At 31.1% G+C, this 19,481-nt stretch overlaps 1 protein-coding gene across 5 annotated transcripts; it reads right to left on the bottom strand.

The window, feature by feature from the left end:
* Nucleotides 1-5,662: 5,662 nt before the first annotated feature.
* On the bottom strand, nucleotides 5,663-11,990 carry LOC133834706 (U-box domain-containing protein 32). 5 transcript variants are annotated; one of them, XM_062264399.1, is made up of 10 exons: nucleotides 11,619-11,990; nucleotides 10,721-10,839; nucleotides 10,318-10,439; nucleotides 9,989-10,093; nucleotides 9,155-9,279; nucleotides 8,915-9,054; nucleotides 8,395-8,544; nucleotides 7,373-7,900; nucleotides 6,414-7,160; nucleotides 5,663-6,158 (listed from the first exon to the last, which is right to left on the bottom strand). In XM_062264399.1, the coding sequence occupies exons 1-10, from the start codon at nucleotides 11,797-11,799 to the stop codon at nucleotides 5,976-5,978; spliced, it is 2,400 nt and encodes a 799-aa protein (XP_062120383.1). In that variant the 5' UTR covers nucleotides 11,800-11,990; the 3' UTR covers nucleotides 5,663-5,975. The 5 variants fall into 5 exon arrangements, with proteins under 5 accessions (XP_062120383.1, XP_062120386.1, XP_062120385.1 ...); XM_062264402.1 differs by having other exon boundaries at nucleotides 8,395-8,538; nucleotides 8,924-9,054; nucleotides 10,721-10,842; XM_062264401.1 differs by having other exon boundaries at nucleotides 8,924-9,054; nucleotides 10,721-10,842.
* Nucleotides 11,991-19,481: the final 7,491 nt, after the last annotated feature.

A 19,481-nucleotide genomic window follows, 5' to 3' on the forward strand; every position in this document is an offset into this window, starting at 1 on the left:
ATTCAAGGTATCCTTATCCTTAAGTTCAGTTCTTCATGGTTCTTTAGTTTTCTTTTGTTTTCATTCAGATTCTAACTCTTTGTTATGATTCTTGGTTAGGTGTTTAAGTTCTTTGAAACTGAAGGTTTTTCGATAAGTTTCTATCTTGATGGTTTAGTTCTCTTTTTCATATCCATTTCTTTAGAAAACTCATGGTTTTTACTGTTGATTTTAGGAGTGTTCCAATCCTGTTCTTGTCTCCATATCCAGGTTTTTGGTAAGGAAAATAGGTTAGATTATATGTGTTTATATATTTATGTTATGATATGTTTTATGCTATAATATGATATGTGATGTGATATATGTTTTGTAGTCACTTGGGCATATGACTTGCTTAGATAGCAAGCCCCACGAATTTTTATCATTTTCGTGGTTTAGAGTTATGATTTACCCTACCTCGATTAGTAAAAAGAGGACCTAGATGGGTTATCATATACTATAGTTGTGATCTGACATACCTCGATTAGTAGACTAAGGACCTAGATGGTTTTATCACATACCACGTTAATGAGTTAACGGCCATTAATATTGTAGTCCTATATGATATACGTTTTTATAGTCATATGTTTTATAGTATATGTTTTATGATATAGTCTTATGTTTTATGATTTATGACATATATGTTTTTTTTTAAGTAGATTTTCCTTGCTGGGCATTAGGCTCATTCCTTTCTTTTTAGATGATGTAGGAAAATGAGCATGGAAGGCGGGAAGGATTCGTGGCAGCTTGGCATGTGTGTTGAGGATGAATGGATTGAATGGACTGTTGGAAGATCAAGGATGACGTTGTTTTTAAGTCTTTTGATTTATGTTTTTATGTATTTCCGCACTTATTTTTTTTTAACAATTTATTCAAGTTATGTTTTTATGTTTTATGTACTAAACAATGGGTACCCATACCGTATTTTGTATTTCGTACGATATTTCAGGTTTTAAATAAAGTTATGTATTTTTTATGTATGTATTCCAAATAGTAGCTATGTTTAGTAGTTTTTAATGGTTTGGGGTCTAGAATTAGTTGGGACATTACAACACATTTATTCAATTAATTTCACATAATTACTCCAAGTACCCTTTAGACACGCTTATCCATGCATTTATTGTATTGGGGATTTCGAGGTGTTACAGTGACTAGAGCAAGCCCTAGGGTGGGACCCAATTTGAATGTTCAATTTGTATCTATTACAATTTGAATAATTCATTTATATTTAATTATTTATTTGATATTTTAATTGGATTAAAATATTAATTAAATAAATAAAACATATCCCTAATTAGATTTGACTTAGACTATATATAGATTTTTTCTACATTGTCTGACATAAGTTTCAGGAGCCTGAAAAACACATCGATATTTTTTCTCATTCTCTCAAAAAAAAAATTCCTTCTCCAAATCTCTAGATCTCATGTGTTGAGTACATCTAAAGATAGATTTTTATCTTTTCTCATTCTATATGCCCACACACGTCCTAGTGTGTTGATGATTGGCTTGGAACATTATGATGTGGATCTCACTATCACTCACGTGGATTGGATGTTCGTTATTAATTACTAAAATATAGTGAGGACACTTGATAAGCTACAAAGAAGTATTAGATCTAATTTTTGTATGCTTTGATTTAATATATTTATATATAGGGTAAATATCACTTGGGGTCCCCAAGCTTTACCACTTGTATCACTTAGGTCCCCAACTTTTTTTTTTTTTTTTGCAGCAATTAAATCCCCAACCTTTATATTTTGGCTCACAAAGGTCCCCAAAGCTATATTGTATTAAATAAAACCTAATTTATAAGGGTAAAAATTATATTTTTTTTAGAAAAAAATGTAGCACCCATTTGTTTTTTCTTGTTAACCAAATTAATTAATTAATTATTATCACATATATTATTTTGGTAAATTGACTTAAATATTCTTATCAAATATTAAAAAAATCTTTTCTATTATACCTCTATTATATTTAAAATCACTTATATATTATTTACAAAGAGTTTAAATAGAAATGTTTGTAGTGAGAAAAAAATGATGTTATAGATAGAAGTGCTCTTAATTAATCGCATGCTTCTTAAACTTAAAGAAAGGAATATACCAGTTTAGCACCTGTACCCGTATTTTTCCCAAATTTGCAATAGGTCTTTGTGTTTTGTTAAATGACAATTCGGATCTTATGTTTTACAAAATGGATCAAAATAGTACCTTATACCTAATTTTGGTAAAAAAAATTCAAATATAATATTTCATTCTCAGCTCCTCGACCACTTTCTTCACTTCTCTGAACCCATCGCATCACTAATGACCCGAGAATTGATCTTATAATTGAAAATATTTTGACCAAAATCGGTTCTATGGTACTATTTTGATCCATTTTGTAAAACACGTAGCCTGAATTGTCATTTAACAAAACACAGCGGCCAATTGCATATTCGAGAAAAATACAAGGGCCAAAATGGTATTTTCCCTTTAAAGAATATACATTTTTTTTTATTATTATTTCTTAATATTTCAAGAGAATATTTAAGTCAATTACCAAAATAATATATTTCGTAATAATTAATTTATTAAGAAGGGTTTAAAGAGAGAAAAAATGGGTACTATATATATATATATTTTTTTTTGTTAAAATCCTATCTTACATTTATAAATTAGAATTTATTTAATAAAATATAACATTGGAGACTTATGTGAGCCTAAAAGCAAATGTTGAGGACCTAAGTGATACAGGTGGTAAAACTTGAGAACTTCGAGAGCTATTTACCCTTATATATATTTATATATTTATATATATATATATATGAGATCCTGACTTTGTATTGACGAAAAATATATTTTTTAAAACGCACTTAATATGCTCTTTTCATACCAACACATATTTTCTTCCCCGTGTAAACCTAACTCCTCATTTTTCAAATCCCATTCAAGTATATCCCCTCAGATCTTACTAGTTGAAATTCTGTCCTGGTTATGCATGGTGCTAATCTTCTTCATTCAATCTTCAGCGAAGACATCGTCTATTACTAAAATCAAGCACATAAATGAGTTATTATATTTAGGGATATTTGCGGCATAAGTACCAAATGTTTGGATTTTGTACGCGGTATAGAGCCAATGTTTATTTTTAGTGGCAATAGTACCCAAAGTCAGTAAAAGTGTAATTCTGTTAGTCTCCTCCATTAGGTCTCCGTTTCGTGATGACTTGACCAACACGTGTCACTCCATGATTGTTCCAGCTCAATAATATTTTAAAAATAATTATGATTTAGACCAATAAAAATGTGACACGTGTCTGCCTAATCAGTTCATTAACAGACCTAACGGATGAGACTAACGGAATTACACTTTTACTAACTTTAGGTACTATTGCCACTAAAAATAAACATTGGGTCTATGCCGCGTACAAAACCCAAACATTAGGTACTTATGCCGCAATTATCCCTTATATTTAATTAGAGTACAATCTTTCATTGGATAAACTTCGAAGACCGCCAAAGATGATGAAATGTAGTCACTAAAAAATTACACAATTTGAAACTTCTCCAAATCAATTCAATTATTCTAGGTGACAATGAGCCATGTTCCCACCATCTTGAGATTTCCCACAACATGTGTTTCAAAACCCTATTCTTCACTTCCACAACATGTATTTAATTTACTTGATGAAATTGATATGCATACAAAAAAGGAAGAAATGCTTTTTTCACCCCAAACTATATCACTTGTACACTTTTGCCCCTCGATTTTTTCACTTGGCAAAAATCCCCCCTAATTATAATACTTATAGATTTTTGCTCCTTTCGTCCAAAATAGTAACAGTTTGATGACATGGCAGTTAAAAAAGTATTAAAAAATTATTTTTATCAATTAATTGAATTTAAATTAGAAAAAGTAAATAAAAATCATTTTTAAAAATAAAAAATTAATAACAACTTATTTTTAATTTATTAAATTATATAAAATACAATAAATAAAAAATCAATAAATATATATTTTTTCAATCCATATAATTTAAAAAAACTAAAACCTATATTTCTAAACTAAATTAAAATATTTAAATTAAAATAAAAATTCAACCAAATCTATATTTCAAATGTAGATAATTAAACATATTTAGAAAAAAAATCAAGAAAAAAATTAAAGATTTTAATTTAGTTTAGTTCAAAGTATAATTTAATTTAGAAATATTGAGTTTAGTTTTTTTTTTAAAATTATATTTGGATTAAAAATTATTTATGTTTATTGAATTTTTATTTATTAGATTTTATATAATTTAATAAATTTAAAAATAATTTATTATTAATTTGTTATTTTTAAAATATATTTTTTCTATAAGTATTATAGTTCGGAGAGGAAAAAAGTATTTTGTTCTAAAAATATCAAATGTTACGAGTTACGCATCAAGGATTATAATTTACTTATTGTTTACAAAACTTAATAGTAACCCATTTTCACTAATTTACTTCCCTAAAACAATGCATAACTCATGACTAATGTCATTGATTCTGAAAAAACACCTTGTAGTGAAAAAAACCTAAGCATAATCCAATAATAAACAAAGATTGCCAACACATTTGCCCAAAAATCATAATGTAACATTTCCTTACCCATTTCTTTATTCACAAATTAGTAGCACACTGTAACCTGAAAACTAAAATGTAACATTTATTCTTTATTCGTCTCTTTTCTTCTACATGGCCAACAATGGTAGTTCCACCATTCAATGACCATTGGTCACACACACTCCATCCATGGTCGTTCACCTCTTGCCCATATGAGCCTTACCCTTCCAATCCCATGGATCAAAACCTTGTTGTGGTTGTGTGTGGTGTTTCTGTCTTTTAGTTGATCTTCTTTAATTTACTTTAGCAAGAATTGTTCAAAAGTATGTCACCATGGGTGATGCTCTATGAAGAGGTAAAAATAAGTTCACCTTAAACACAAAAAATGCAGACAATGATATAACATGTTTTTTATAAATCATACAAATTTATTAAGGTAAAATAGTGTGGTTTAAAACACGTCACCTTATTGTGTGTATTTTGTATGTGTAAAAAGTGGGTGTGCTTAACCTTACTTATACAATAAGATACTACATTTTCATTTAAAAAAACAGCAATTATTTGGTCCAGTCATTTTTCCCATAGTATGCCATATAAAACTTACTTCTATTCTATTTTTTTAAAATTAATATATATATATATCCAATCTAATTTTGCACAACAAGCATTAAGTAAAGGGGTTTTTTTTTTGTCCTTCTCTTTATATATCATTCCTGTTATTAGTGGATTTTAATTTCTTTTGGAAAAATTGTATCTTCCTTATAAAAAGGAATTATCATTTTTCAAAACTAAGGGTGATAATAGTGTTTTTTTCATGTGAAAAACAAAGTACTCTCATCTTTTAGTGGAAATTAGATCTTATATCCATTTTAAATAATCTACTTTAATTTTTACCTACTATTTTTAACTTTTATTTTAGTACCCAAATTTTCAATTAATGTACACATTATACTCTTTCAATTACATGCACTACAATTAGAATGTATCTAGTCTAGGTGGGATTGAGTATACAAAAAATTACAAGTATCTAGTCATGCTAATATTTTGTTTGAACTCCCCTTTAGATTAATGTTTCGACTCCAATGGTAAATAGGTAACTTTAATATGAACACAAATTACAAATTATATATACATAGTGGCAGTTACTTAAAATGGGTGGTCGAATTGATAAAAAAAAAAAGACCATAATGACCCAAAATTCATAGGTTATTTCCTATATAAGTGTTACGGCACCATGAAGTGGCACTTATGGTTGGTTAACGATATCCCATAATATTTATTAAATTTAAATGGATAAGACCTGATATTGAATTACACTAATAACAGTATGTAACTTTCTTGTATTGTTGGGCACCATGGTAATATATATATATATATATTTATATCATTGTTGTAGCTGCCATTCTTGAATTGCATTCTGAAGTGCATAGTTGGGAACCAGATTCAAGTGTTCAAGTTTGAGGTTTGTCATGGGAGAAGTATCATGACCACTATGAAGCCATCCTCTTATTGCTTCTTCTTCATATGTAAAACCATCTGCAGCTATTTGTGGATCTTCCATGATTTCCTGCAAATCCAACCAGCAATTCATGTCAAAAACACCTATAACGGGGGCTTGGGTTAGTGTCAAGTGATAAAGTATTATGACTTAATGCAGTCATGGCCTAGTTCTACACACTAATCGGAACTCTTTGTATAAGACAGATTACCAAAGTGGTAATTAGATTTCAAAATGGTGACAGAAGGAAGACTAACAGTATCAATCCTTGTGTTATTACTAATACAATAGTTGAGGTTTGAAACATACTGTGAAATGTATTACCTGAAGAATGGGACACGTGAAATGGGAGGGAATCCGTTGACGTTTCTTGGAAACTAAGGATGAAGCTGAAGCAAGACATGAAGTTCTCATTGGCTCAAGAACACCCCAGCCTACTGACACAAGATCTGGTCGATCCTGCCAGTTTCTCTGGCAACACCTCAATGCCAACTGAGCCAACTGTTTGGCTTGCTCAAGTGGCCAATCACCAGCTGAAATGTCCAACACTGCACTGATGTTATTATTGTCCAGAGCACATTGAACATCCTTCACAAGCCCATCAGGTGGCCGAGCACTTAATAGTTGTAGAAGAAGTACGCCGAATGAGTAGACATCTGATTCTGGTCTAAGCTCTCCAGTCTCAAGGTACTCTGGATCCATGTATACAGAGCCATCATCTGGTTTATTAGATACTTTGGTTGAGTTGGCCAGATCTTCATTTTTCTGAATAAGAAAGCCAACACCTAAGTCCCCTAGTTTGCTAACATAGTTGGCATCTAGAAGAATGTTACTCGGTTTCACATTTCCATGTATGATGCTAGGTTTATTTGAGTGAAGAAAGATAAGGGCTGAGCACAATTCAGTAGCAATGCAAGTACGGATTTGCCAAGGAATGGTTTTGTCTTTCCGGCTGAGGCAGTCTTCAAGGCTGCCATTTTTTAGGTACTCATACACTATTGACCTAGATTCTGGACACATTCCAATTAATGTTTCCACGTTTGGATGCCTTACCCTGCTTATAATCTCCACCTAATGAAATTCAATTGACAAGAAAAAGTACATCAGTTTTAAAGAACCCAAGTATTAATTCGTGTATAATCTCAGTTGACTTTGTTTGAACATGCTATCAGTAGAATTAGATTTCTAGCTTATGTAAATGCATAATTGCATAATGCATGTTACTCTTATTTAACTGGTTTTCGGATGAAAATATCAGTACTGGGTCATTAAAGTAAACTTACCTCGTGTTGGAAATCTGACTGACTCTTAGAGCCATAGGAGGGCAACATCTTTATAGCAACATGCATTTGGCGAAGAATCCCTTTGTAGACAGTTCCATATTTTCCTTCAGAAATTTTCCAGGATGGATCAAAATCACTAGTTGCCTCATTAATTTCTAGGAAAGAGAAAATTGGGAGTTGTGGCTTGCAAAGGCTTGAAGTTTCCCCTTTCATCAATCTTCTTAGCCATGCAACTTCTCTTACTGCACTCCCATGCTCTACTCGTAATTTATCCCGTTTTTCTCTAAAACTTATCAAAAGTTCAACAGCTGAGATGATCTTCTCTTCCAATTCCTTAATTTCATCTTCGGACTTTGCTAATTGGCTCTCTAGCACTAGGTTCTCCTTCTGAACCATCCGAAGTTCTTTCATGAACTCATCACGCTCATCTTTCATCCTTTCCAGTTCTTGTTTTACTCCTGCTAGCATTTCTTCACTCTCTTTTATTAGGCTAATCTCCTTAATATATAACTTTTGAAATGCCTTTGCCTGTAAGACGGTAGATAATCAACGTATTAAGGGAGATGAAATTCATTTAGATAAGGCAGCTGAACAAAACCATGGAAGATGAACGCTTTATGTGATTTGAGCATAGAGTGATTTTAAAGTTATTTCTAACCTAAATAAGAAGAGGCAGAAACAACAAGAAATAATCTGTAATATAGACTATAAAACTTGACCTTGAACTAAGGATCTGGAAATCTGTGTAATTGGAAGGAAGCCAGCAACTAATGAACACAATATATTATACGTTAAGCCATATGTTTCCTACATTGTGTTCAGGTGAAACACGTAAAATAATTAATTTATGCCAGATGATATGGATTGGGATGCAGAACACATCTCTTCATTTTTTTTCAAATAAATTTCTGGAATAATGCTTTTTACTCTAATCTCAAACATAAGTGTAGAAATATAACATATTACATGAAAGATACCAGTTCAAAGAAATAAAAGAAAGATTGACTAAGGAAGAGCCCTACCTTGCATTTAGCCTCCACAATGTCTTCGTCATCTTTCCATCGCTTTACTGCTTCTTCAAAATCTTTCCACTTCGATTCTTTAGTGTCCTCAATGGCTTGTTCTAGACTATAACAGCTCTCTTTATCTGCTTGTTCTTCCACTTTCTGCTCCTTTAAAATTCAAAGAAGGATCAAAGAACTTAAATTTTACACTGAAAAGGCATGCTCCAATGACTTGATTGAAAACAAAAAGTTAAATAACATTACTAAACAAACAAATCACTTTCATGATTCTTTGAGGCAAGGAATTTTTTTATTATCTTCTCAATATCAGACCAATGTCACATAAAACCAACAAGTAACAAATTATAACTTCCAGAGTTTAGAATCCTTATTTTCACAATATTTTTCTATTCTTTGTTGAAACAAGGGTTTACAAAGAGAACATAACTATCATGATACAAAAAGTTTGCAACATACAAGTAAATGTCTGTAACAGAAAGCGGATGGGGAATTGGAAACTAAAGGTAATGTTAGCAACCTCTCTCACCTCATCTCCCAGCAACAGGGTTAACGTTGAATTATCAACAACTTCGTTTGAAGACAAACTTGAATCTACTGTACAATGGCTAAACAACCTATCTGATATTTCATCCAATTTATTGGTATCTTCCCAAAAATCTGCACGCCACTGTAACAAAGTTACTTATCCAAGCTCAAATATATTCTTGCTGAAGGAAAAAAAAACAATCAGGCTTAGTATTTTGTAGAGTGAGCTTACCTAGATTGCTCAGCTGATGAGGGGACGCCAATATTATTTCCTGGGATTGATTGGTTTCAGTAGGGAAATTCATTAGATGCAACGGAAAGACATTTTCTTTTTCTGATCTTTCTTGACTGTGGACCCTGTTTTAAGTTCTATTGATGTCAATAATAACAATAAATTTAACTCTAGAAACAATAACTGGAAGAATTATAGTATACACTTGCATGGGAAAACAAATTTGGAACCATAACATGCACACACAAGAAATTGTGAAACAATACAGACACAAATAATAAATCAGATGCAAAAAGAAACTTTCAGGATTTTCGTGGCAGTGAGGCAAACAATTAGAGTCTAGAGTTGATATTTTCTAGAGATTGGATAACCATGGAGAAGCCACCTTTGCCATGAAGGAAGCCAGAAGGAAACATAACAACCAAAAGAATTAAAATTTTCATATAGTTTTCCTATTTTCCAGAAATAATACTTTTTAGTTAAACAGTTAAATTAGCAAATATTCTCTGTGAACAAGACAAGATGAGGTTAGTCATGTTCTTGACCACTGATACTATGATTGAATGCCTTCCAAGTTCCAGTCATCTTTTCTTAGCAAATGATAGCTAGAACCATGTTTCTTCAAGGTGGGAAAACATTAAATAAAAGAGTATTCAGAAGTTGCTTCAATGCATCCTCAAGTGCAATAATTCAATTAAATATATAAATAAATGCTTGCTTTATCAATACTAAAACATTAAATTTCTGTAATGACCAACTAGTTATCAAGACTCAAATCCTTAGTTATCAGGGAAACCATTATAACAGAGAACAGCCAATTCATTCCAAAACTACCTGGTATATATGAGATGACCCTTGCAAATAAACCATATATGACAAGAACTTGCTGCTTGTTGGCTTACAAAAACTGCTTTCTTGGACTTTAGGTCTGCCAGTGTCCTTCAATTTCAGAAAGAATCAGTCAGTTATAATGAAAGCATGTGTGTTTTTCCTTTAGTTTTCACTCATCAAAGAATTTGACAAAAGAGCTATGGAAATTCCAGAATGTTAAGAGAAACAAGTTCCCGGAAGCAATTAATTCAAAAACAGTAAACTACATAAAAGAAGCCTGTAAGAGACATTCTTGCATAAATGTGCCAGTGAAATTACACGTGTATTCATACTCATTATAATATTCATCGGCAGCAGCTCCCATGATAAGCCATCTAACATCATGCCGAGCAATGATTTCTATAATCCCTTTCTCAATATTATCTGCTTCAATCCATACTTCATATGCCTTCACCTGGAAAACAAAAGTTCCTCAATGAGCTAGGTCAATTCAGCCATATGGATGAGCTCTAAGGGGTATACGTTCATCAGCACATGGTTAAAATTTTCAAACATTCACATAATCTTATACTAGTTCATTCACAACCCAAAATTGAATATCAACTGAAGAAAAATAATAGACCGTGCTTTACATTCTACCTTAAGGCATACATCAACAAGATAACAATCAATTGTTAGCACGATACCTCACAGTGACAAATTTATCAAGTAAAGGGTGAGAAAAGTGATACATACCCCTCCTCGTGAAAGAATAAGTAGGTAGTTGTCTAGAAGTACTCTTAAATTTTTCCGTTCAAGATGCTGACATGCTTTAACCATATACTGCTTCAGTTTATTGGCAGGAGTACTTCCTTCTGCTGCAAATCATAAACAAATCATGAATTTACTAAAATACTCAATAAATGCAAAAAGTCTATATTTCTATGTTGCTATTCTAATAAAATGGTTCGTGATAAGGAAAGCTACAACGACTATGGTTCAGAAAACTGTGCAACATATCGAACTGAATGTACACACATAAACTAATTTTCAGAAGTCCCCATAAAACAATAAATAGTTAAAAAGGAAAAAAAGAAAAGCAACCCTGTCTTTTTATACTCATTTTGATCTTTTTTTTAATCAATAAACGCCAATGTGTTCATACCATATTAATTGAAATACAGGCAGGAGTGAGCAATTTCTCATAATAGTTTCAAGAGCACTCTCAAATTTCAATCAAAACATAGCTGCTTCACATTGTTTTAAGAAAAAAAAAACATAAATATATGAGAGTGAGACACTGTCCTAACACTCCCACTTTTCAAATTAATCAACCAAACAGAATACAGATCTTTATCTACTGTAATAGGCATCAGACTAGTGATTCCCAATTCCTCCAATTTTTGCTGCCAAAAAGAGGTGAGGGAATAAACACTAATCTATTGAAAGTTAGATGCCCAAGCGAGCATCATTCTCTTCCATCTTCAAATCGAATGAACCATAATTGTAAACAAAATTCAAAACCCAATTACGAAAGAAGCACAATAAGTCAGACCCAGAAATCCAAAAGCCATTGTCTCTCATTAATCTTCACAAACAAGTGGGACCTTAAAAAAGAAAACAAGCATTCATTAAAGACAATTCACAAACTCACTCGTTGAAAACAGACGCGATGGTGTGTGAACATGAAGCAAGCAAATCTTCATCCCTGAAAAGTTATGGAGCGCCCATAACAGCGCCCTCTCGCTCTGCTGAACTCGCTTCCCCACCGCCACAAAGATAGTCTCTTCCACATCGAACACTCGCTCTTCTTCAGCTACCACAACGCTTCCCATCTATACAGTATAGTGATACATATACACCGAAATGTATGAACTTGGGTGGAGGAGCTTGATCACTCTTGACTCGATTCGAGCTCCAGGTCCCGTTGAAACAGAGTCTCTCGAAACCAACCAAACAGGCTTTTCACTTTTCCTTTCTTTTTGTGCCTTGAAAGCCAAAGCACAGATCAACAACAAAGCAAGACAATAAAGATAAAAATAAAATGAATAATAATATAGTAAAAGATTCCTTAATTTTTTTAAAATAATATGGTAAAAGAAGCTAAGAAAGTTCCTACAATAAGACAAGTGTAATGTCTACGTGGCATAAGAATCAAAATGAATTTAAGCAAGTAAAGTAAAATAATTAAAGAGTTTAAGTTAGTGACTTAGTGTACATAATTACAATTTTTTTTGCAGTCATTATTACAATAATTTTAAGTTACCAATACTAGCTTAATATAACAGTTTTTAATACAAGCTTTCAAAAATACCTTTAAAAAAAAACACAAGCTTAATTTAAGAGATTTTAATAGTTTTTTTTTCTTGGTCTCTTTCTATAGTTCTATGTTTCATTTTCCATCAAAATAACTTATTTTAAAATTTTTGTATAAATTCGTGGTATTTATTCAATTTTTCTATGTAAGTTGCATAGACTTGACTTGAATCTATTATGGTTTAGAATATTAGTGTGTAAACAAGAAACAACGACCCCATTGATTAAGATTTTAATTGAAAAGGTCTTAGTTAAGTTAATAAGTTATCATTCTTTTGTTTTTAATTCTTTTTTTACTTTATTAAATAAACCCCGATATGATATTTTATTGTTAAAAGTTGGCACCAACTTACCAACTTTTTTTTTGTTTATACATTTTTGGATCCTGTGTTTTGTCTCATTACTTGTTTGGACTCTGTATTTTGACAAATTATTTTTTGGACTTTATGTTTTGTAAAATGGTTAAAATAGAACCCTAAACTCAATTTTGATTAAGAAAAAATTGAATATAACAATATAGTTTTTAAGCATAATTATTTTATTTTTGTTCTGAATTGTTAGTTTGGTAAATTATTTGTAATTTTAATTGAGAAATTATTGATCAAAATCGGATTTAGGGTTCTATTTTAACCATTTTACAAAATACTGAGTCCAAAAAATAATTTATCAAAACACAAAGTCCAAACAAATAATGAAACAAAACACATGGTCAAAAAAATATAAACCTTTTTTTTTTCCTATCATTTTTCTTGATAATAAAGCTATTTTACATTATCTTTCACGTAGAAAAGAAAATTAACCGTACGAAAAGGAAAAAAAACAATATTATAAGCTACCATTGTTAGGTCTAGGGGTGGTCTTTATTTGTTTAATTTATTATTAACATTGACTTGTGTTACGTAGGTACTACACCTTAACAAAGTCATTTGTGCACTTATATTAATGTCTTTTAGCCATGTTCACATCTCGATGAGTACAAAGCGTAATAACTTAATGTCTTTTAGCCATGTTCACATCTCGATGAGTACAAAGCTTAATAACAGAAAATAGAAAAAGAAAAAGAAAACATATTTCATTGAAAGAGACCAAAGCAAAAGGAAAAGAAGCCTTTTATGTGAGGGTTGTTACAAGTAATTGCAACCCTAAAATTCAATGGGCTTCGAATACATAGTAGGCCTATTTTATAAACTCTATTACTACCAGGGTGGTAGATATTATGAAGACCCATTTTGGAAATTATTTCTTGAAAAATAGTGGGATAGAGAGCTTTAGTGAGTATATTAGCTAGTTTTGACTTGAAACACGTAGAGTTTTCATAATGCCTTCACTAATTTTGTCTCAAATTAGGTGACAATATATCTAGGTATATATTGTTCACTTACGGAAAACCGGATTAGATGAGATATGCAAGGCAACTTACTATCAAAGTATAAAAGAGCTGGTTTGGTTGGGGAAAAGCCAAGCTCTTTCATAAGGCAAGTGAGCCAAACAAACTCAGTGGTGGCATTGGACATGGAGAGATATTCCCCCTTTGCTAAAGAACGACAAGTAGTTTGCTGCTTCTTGGATTTCCAAGAGACAAGAGAGTTGTTGAGGAAAACACAAAAATCGGTGATGGATCTGTTAGAGTTTATGCCCTAAAAATATGTGAAAAGACATTTTATTAATTTAAATAAAAGTACAAATTTTATTATATTTGAATGTTGTAACTATTGTTTGAATAATTTGTATAAATATCAGAAAATTCTATATTCATTTATGATAATATGATCTTGTATGCGTATAAGAGAATTAAAATCATATATAATGAATAAAATAATCATCAACATATTAAAGTAAAAAATCTTTAATGAATGGTTGCTAGTACAGTTTATGTTATTGAGCATATGTGATGCAAGTAATCTAAATTCATATTATTGATGTGGATACACATCTTGGTAAATGTTTTGTGTATAATAGTGATTATATATGACAAGACTGATATGAATTAATTATCTTTATAAACTTACCGTTTGTCATAAAGATTTAATTCATATCATAATAGATGATCATTATATTAGTCTAAATCATGAGTAATCATGAACTCATGCTTATGTTTATTGGATCTTTTGATTCATTCGTTAATGTCTCTTGATATAATGTAAGTAATGACTTTTGTTTTGGAGATTCAATATCATGAATGGCTGAGAATATGATTTTACAATAATGAAATTCATGTTTTCCTAACAGATCAAATATTGGTTCCCTTGAATAGTTATTGAGTTATGTTGTCTGCCTTTTTCGTTATCAACGTAATAAAACAGAACATCAAAGAAATGCAGTAAATAGTAAGAGCTTTTGCGTGGTTCATGTTATTAATTGGTACCCTGTAATTTGAAATAGTACATACTTGGTACCCTGGACTCAAATTTGATAAGTAAAATTTTATCAATGTGACAAAACTACCCTCAATTATATGTAATTAAATAATTAAATTTGAATTTAAAATTCATAGAATTGAGGGCAGTTTGGTCATATTTAAAAAATTTATTGACCAAATTTGGGCCCAGGGTAGCAAGTATGTATGATTTCAAATTACAGGGTGTCAGATGAGTATTATTGAAAATATAGGGTACCAAGATTGTATTTCGATAAAACACAGGGTACCAAATGAGTATTTACCCTTGTTTATTTAATTATATTTAATTATTCTTTTTCAATATGATTTAAATTAAATAATTCAATAGATGTAATTGATCAGTTTTATTTTAAGTAATATAAAGATTAATTAAATTAGTTAATTATCCTTATAAACTTAAAAAGAAGAGATGCTTTAAAGAAATTGAATTAAGCAGTTAATTATTAGACTCTCTCTCAAGAAAAGAAACAATAGAATTTCTTAAACCTGAAATTCTAATTTCAATAGCCTCTCTCTTCTCAAACATCTATGATCTCATGTGTTGAGTACATCTAGATAGTCTAAATCAACATTTTGAATCATACGTGCTCACACACGTCCTTGTGTATTTGATTATTGGTCTGGATGATCAAGGTGTGAGCTTTCAGAATAAGGATAGGAAGATCGTTGATTTATACAAAAAGATTTGTGGATTCTTGATAGGCTACAAGAGGTAATATCTAATCAATTTGTGTATGATTTAATATATATATATATGTATGTATGATTCTGGCTGGTATTAATAAAATTTTTAAAAGATCCATTCTGATGAGTATCCTGATTTATCATATTTAATACCAATAATTGGTACCATAGTAGTCTACTTATATTTATATATTAAATGTTGTGTGTCTTTCTTGCATTTGTTAAATGTATGTTGATATGTATATTGAATGGATGAATGTATTTTTTAATGTATGGTTGAATGATGGATCGTTAATTATATGGTGCTATTGGGTTAGGAATTTCAATTTCTAGATCTTGAGTAAGCCAAAAAGGGCATAGAATACTTGTAAATTTATTTTTGAAATTTGAGTTTAAAAAAATCTATACACAAGAAAAGAAGAAAGGGACTTGATCCATTCACCAAGGAGGCACACGGCCCGAGCCCCTCGGCCCATTCGCACGCACCAGGCCAGCGCCCAGCCTTGCAACCCTTGTGCACCTGCGCTGGGCGTACAACCACCAGCACCCAGGCCCGTGGCCTTGCGCCCACAACCCTATGCGCCTGCCTGCGGCCTTAGCCCCTGCTCCCGTGCGACTGCCCTGGCCGAGCCCTTGCTCCACGTGTGCGCTGCCTCCTACGCCCTATCTAGCCGCAACCACCTAGTAGCTGCCACCCGAGCCATTGGCTCATCTCTCAGTCGCCGACCTTAGTGATCTAGGGCACCAATCTTGGTGCCCAAGCTAGATCCTAATTTTGTGCAAATATCTTTCATTTAATTAAAATTTTAAATTATTTGAATTTAAGAGATTAATTATCTTATTTTATTTTTTGTTAGAAAAATAAAATATCTTTTAGTTGGTTAAGATCTTATCTTAAGTTTAAATAATTATTAGAATTTGATTATTTAATTATTTAAATTCAACTAAATTGAAAAGATGACCAAAATTGTTATTTAATTAAAAGTTAGTTTTAATTAAATAAATTAGTTAGAAAGTTAGTTTCTAATTAATTAGTTTGGCCTAACAAAATCCTAAACATTATAAAGGAAGCTTAAAAGAAAGGGGAATCATTCTTGGAGTCTTGCAAACAACTAAAAGCCTATTTTATAATTTTATTTCTATTTTTTCAAAGGGTAGTAAATTTAGTGTAAAACGCACCCTAATTCTATTACTTATAAAAACGTCACTGAACTCACAAGTATTAGAAAAAAAACTATTTTAAGGAAAAGCTCAGTGGGGCCTTGAAAAAACATGCAAATTGAGCTCAATAGTTTAAAATAAAATAATGTGTTTTTATGCAATATTCAGAAAATTAAATAAAATTGTAAGTCCCACTGATGTAATTGGAATAAAAATCATAACATAAGTTCTTTTATACTTGGCACTCAACTTGATCTTTATTCGTTCATAGGACACCCGACGCCATACATACTCCGGCGTCGAAACTCCCCACATCAGTGGGCGTGCCAAGGAGAAACCCTATTGTTTACCTGAAAGGGGGAAAGTAAGGGGGTGAGCTAAAAACCCAATAAGGAAATACAACAAATACAACAAAATCAAAGAAAACGCAAGAAGAGCATGTTTCTTAACTCAGGGCAAAACATACCATCTTCATACTCATGGTTTATAATCATAATCTTAATCATAGTCATACATCACAATCACACATCATAATCATACTCTTTGTGATCATGACACCCCTATTGTCCATGTCACATCTTGAGGTAATCAGTAAAAACATAAACTGGTAAGACCTCATCTATGAGGTAAACAGGATCTCAGGTCCTTGAATAATCTCAGCGCGCCCGCCCTTTGAGTTACGTCATATCCTTAGTAACTTCTTTGTTGCGTCACGTTCAGCGGGCTAGCAACTTTTTTCTTTCATTCATCATACAAACACATGCGTCACAGTTCACATCAAAACATAGAAATTACACTTTCCATAGCACTTGACTTATCATAACATATCAAAACATAGAATTTACACTTTTCATAACACTTGACTTATCATGACATATCAAAACACAGAGTTTACACTTTTCATAGCACTTGATTATCACAACATATGCTTTCCATAACACTCTAAATCTTGCAACATAACAAGTCATACCTTTTATAGCATAATACAAAGAAAATTCTAACTAACTTCCTTACCTCAGGTCCAAGCAAAGTAAAGTGTGAATACGTCACAACGAGCTTATAATCATAATCAAATGTTCATCTTTAAAATCATGTGAGAATACACATGCCCCACGTGTGCATGAGACATGCACACATGACACAAGTTACACTACAATTATAAACATACAATAATTCCACATAAAATCATAAAAGAATAATACTAATTTCACCAATCAATCCTTCATAGTTACAAAATAAAAACCATATGTTTAAATAATAGGCGTATGTTTGAACGTAAAAATACACTTGCATATAACATGCATACATGGGAGTATTCTTAAAATTTAACATTTAAAGTCGATAATTTATACATGCTAATTTCATTGCATTTTCTTAAAAATTCAGCAAGCATAAATAATTTACCACTTAATTATTACTTCATCATTCCTTTTAACCACATATTTTCCATTCATAAACTTTATTGCAAAAATTTAATTTACTAAATAATTCATTAGCTTTTAGTTTCTCATAAAATAATAATCTCATTTATTATAAAATAACAATTAAAAGAATGTGACAAAATTTGTAGTTATTTATAATTACTAAATGAATTTCTTGATCCCCTTTAGAAAATAAGTTTACTTATATAAAAAAGATTGCATAATTATTAACGAGAAAATACATATTTAAAGTGTGGAAAAATCATATTTAATACATATAAAATCTAAGACTTAATTCATTTGAGCACATGTTTTACTTGTCTCATTTAAATGAAATTTTCCTTAATAAATCAAAAATTCCAGCAACCATTTTATTTAAATAAAACCACATAATTGAATTAAAAGCATATTTTTCTATCACAAAATGAAAGAAAAAAAAACTGCATGTGCTTATTTTGAATAAAAGTCTATTATCATGTGAAATAAAATGACTCTTGTTTATATAAAATCAAAACATCATTTTGAGGTTTCTCTTATGCATTTTAAAATCATTTAATATCATCACACCAACTAAATAAAAAAAAAACAGCAAGTTTATATTTATCAAAATTGCACATTTAATCATGCTAACACATAACCTAACATGTTTCTACACTTGAACAATTTAAGAATACATTTAATCATGCAAAACCAACATCAAAAATCAAAACAAACTTATACCATAATGTATGCATCATTTCGAATTTTATACAACCTAATAAAATGAAATATCCCAATCAACAATATGCTCATTAACCCAAAATAGTAGAGTAAAGTTAAGAAAACCAGCAAGGTTCATAACCCTTTTATTAAAGCACTAGGTCGAAACCTACAACATATTTTCTCTTGTTGTTTCCGAACCCAAAACAAAACCTAGCATACTCTTATGATCACGAATGACAACATGCAATACAAATGCTAAAAAAATATAACCCAACATGCAAAAGGACCCCTAGGCCAAAACCCTATACTCATGGTCAAACAACTCAAATCGTTTTGCTTGCTTACAAGAATATAAAAGAAAACAACATAAACCCTAAAACATACACTTAGGCTGAAACATACATCAAATCTCATTCTTGTTTCTATTTTTCAATTAAAACCCAACATGCCTCTATTCAAAATATCTTACCAATACATGTGTTCTTCATAGCAACATCAATGAAATATATACTAGAACCTATACACATGCTTGGCTGAAACTTAGCATCAAAACAACCCATCAAAACTACCAAGAACAACATCTTCTCAATAACAACATCAATCCACACATATCACCATATATTATAATTATATCTTCTCAATAAGAACATCAATCCACACATATCAAGAATTAGAATAAAGCCAAAACAATAACAATCCATCAAGACTACCAACAAACCAATGACAAGGCTAGAGATCAACTACCTCCTTTGATAGCAATCAAACTCACAAGGTTGATGCACCCTTCGGCACCTATGATTTTCGAACATCACAAAGAGAAAGAAAAAAACACGCT

Source organism: Humulus lupulus, chromosome 5, assembly GCF_963169125.1.
Source record: "Humulus lupulus chromosome 5, drHumLupu1.1, whole genome shotgun sequence".
NCBI classification, from domain to species: domain Eukaryota; kingdom Viridiplantae; phylum Streptophyta; class Magnoliopsida; order Rosales; family Cannabaceae; genus Humulus; species Humulus lupulus.

Coding starts and splice junctions, on each gene's coding strand:
- LOC133834706 (XM_062264398.1), bottom strand. CDS start 11,799: ATGGGAAGCGTTGTGGTAGCTGAAGAAGAGCGAGTGTTCGATGTGGAA. Junction 10,094..10,317: donor GCCGATGAATATTATAATGA/GTATGAATACAC, acceptor CTGAAATTGAAG/GACACTGGCAGACCTAAAGT. Junction 9,280..9,988: donor GGTCATCTCATATATACCAG/GTAGTTTTGGAA, acceptor AACTTAAAACAG/GGTCCACAGTCAAGAAAGAT.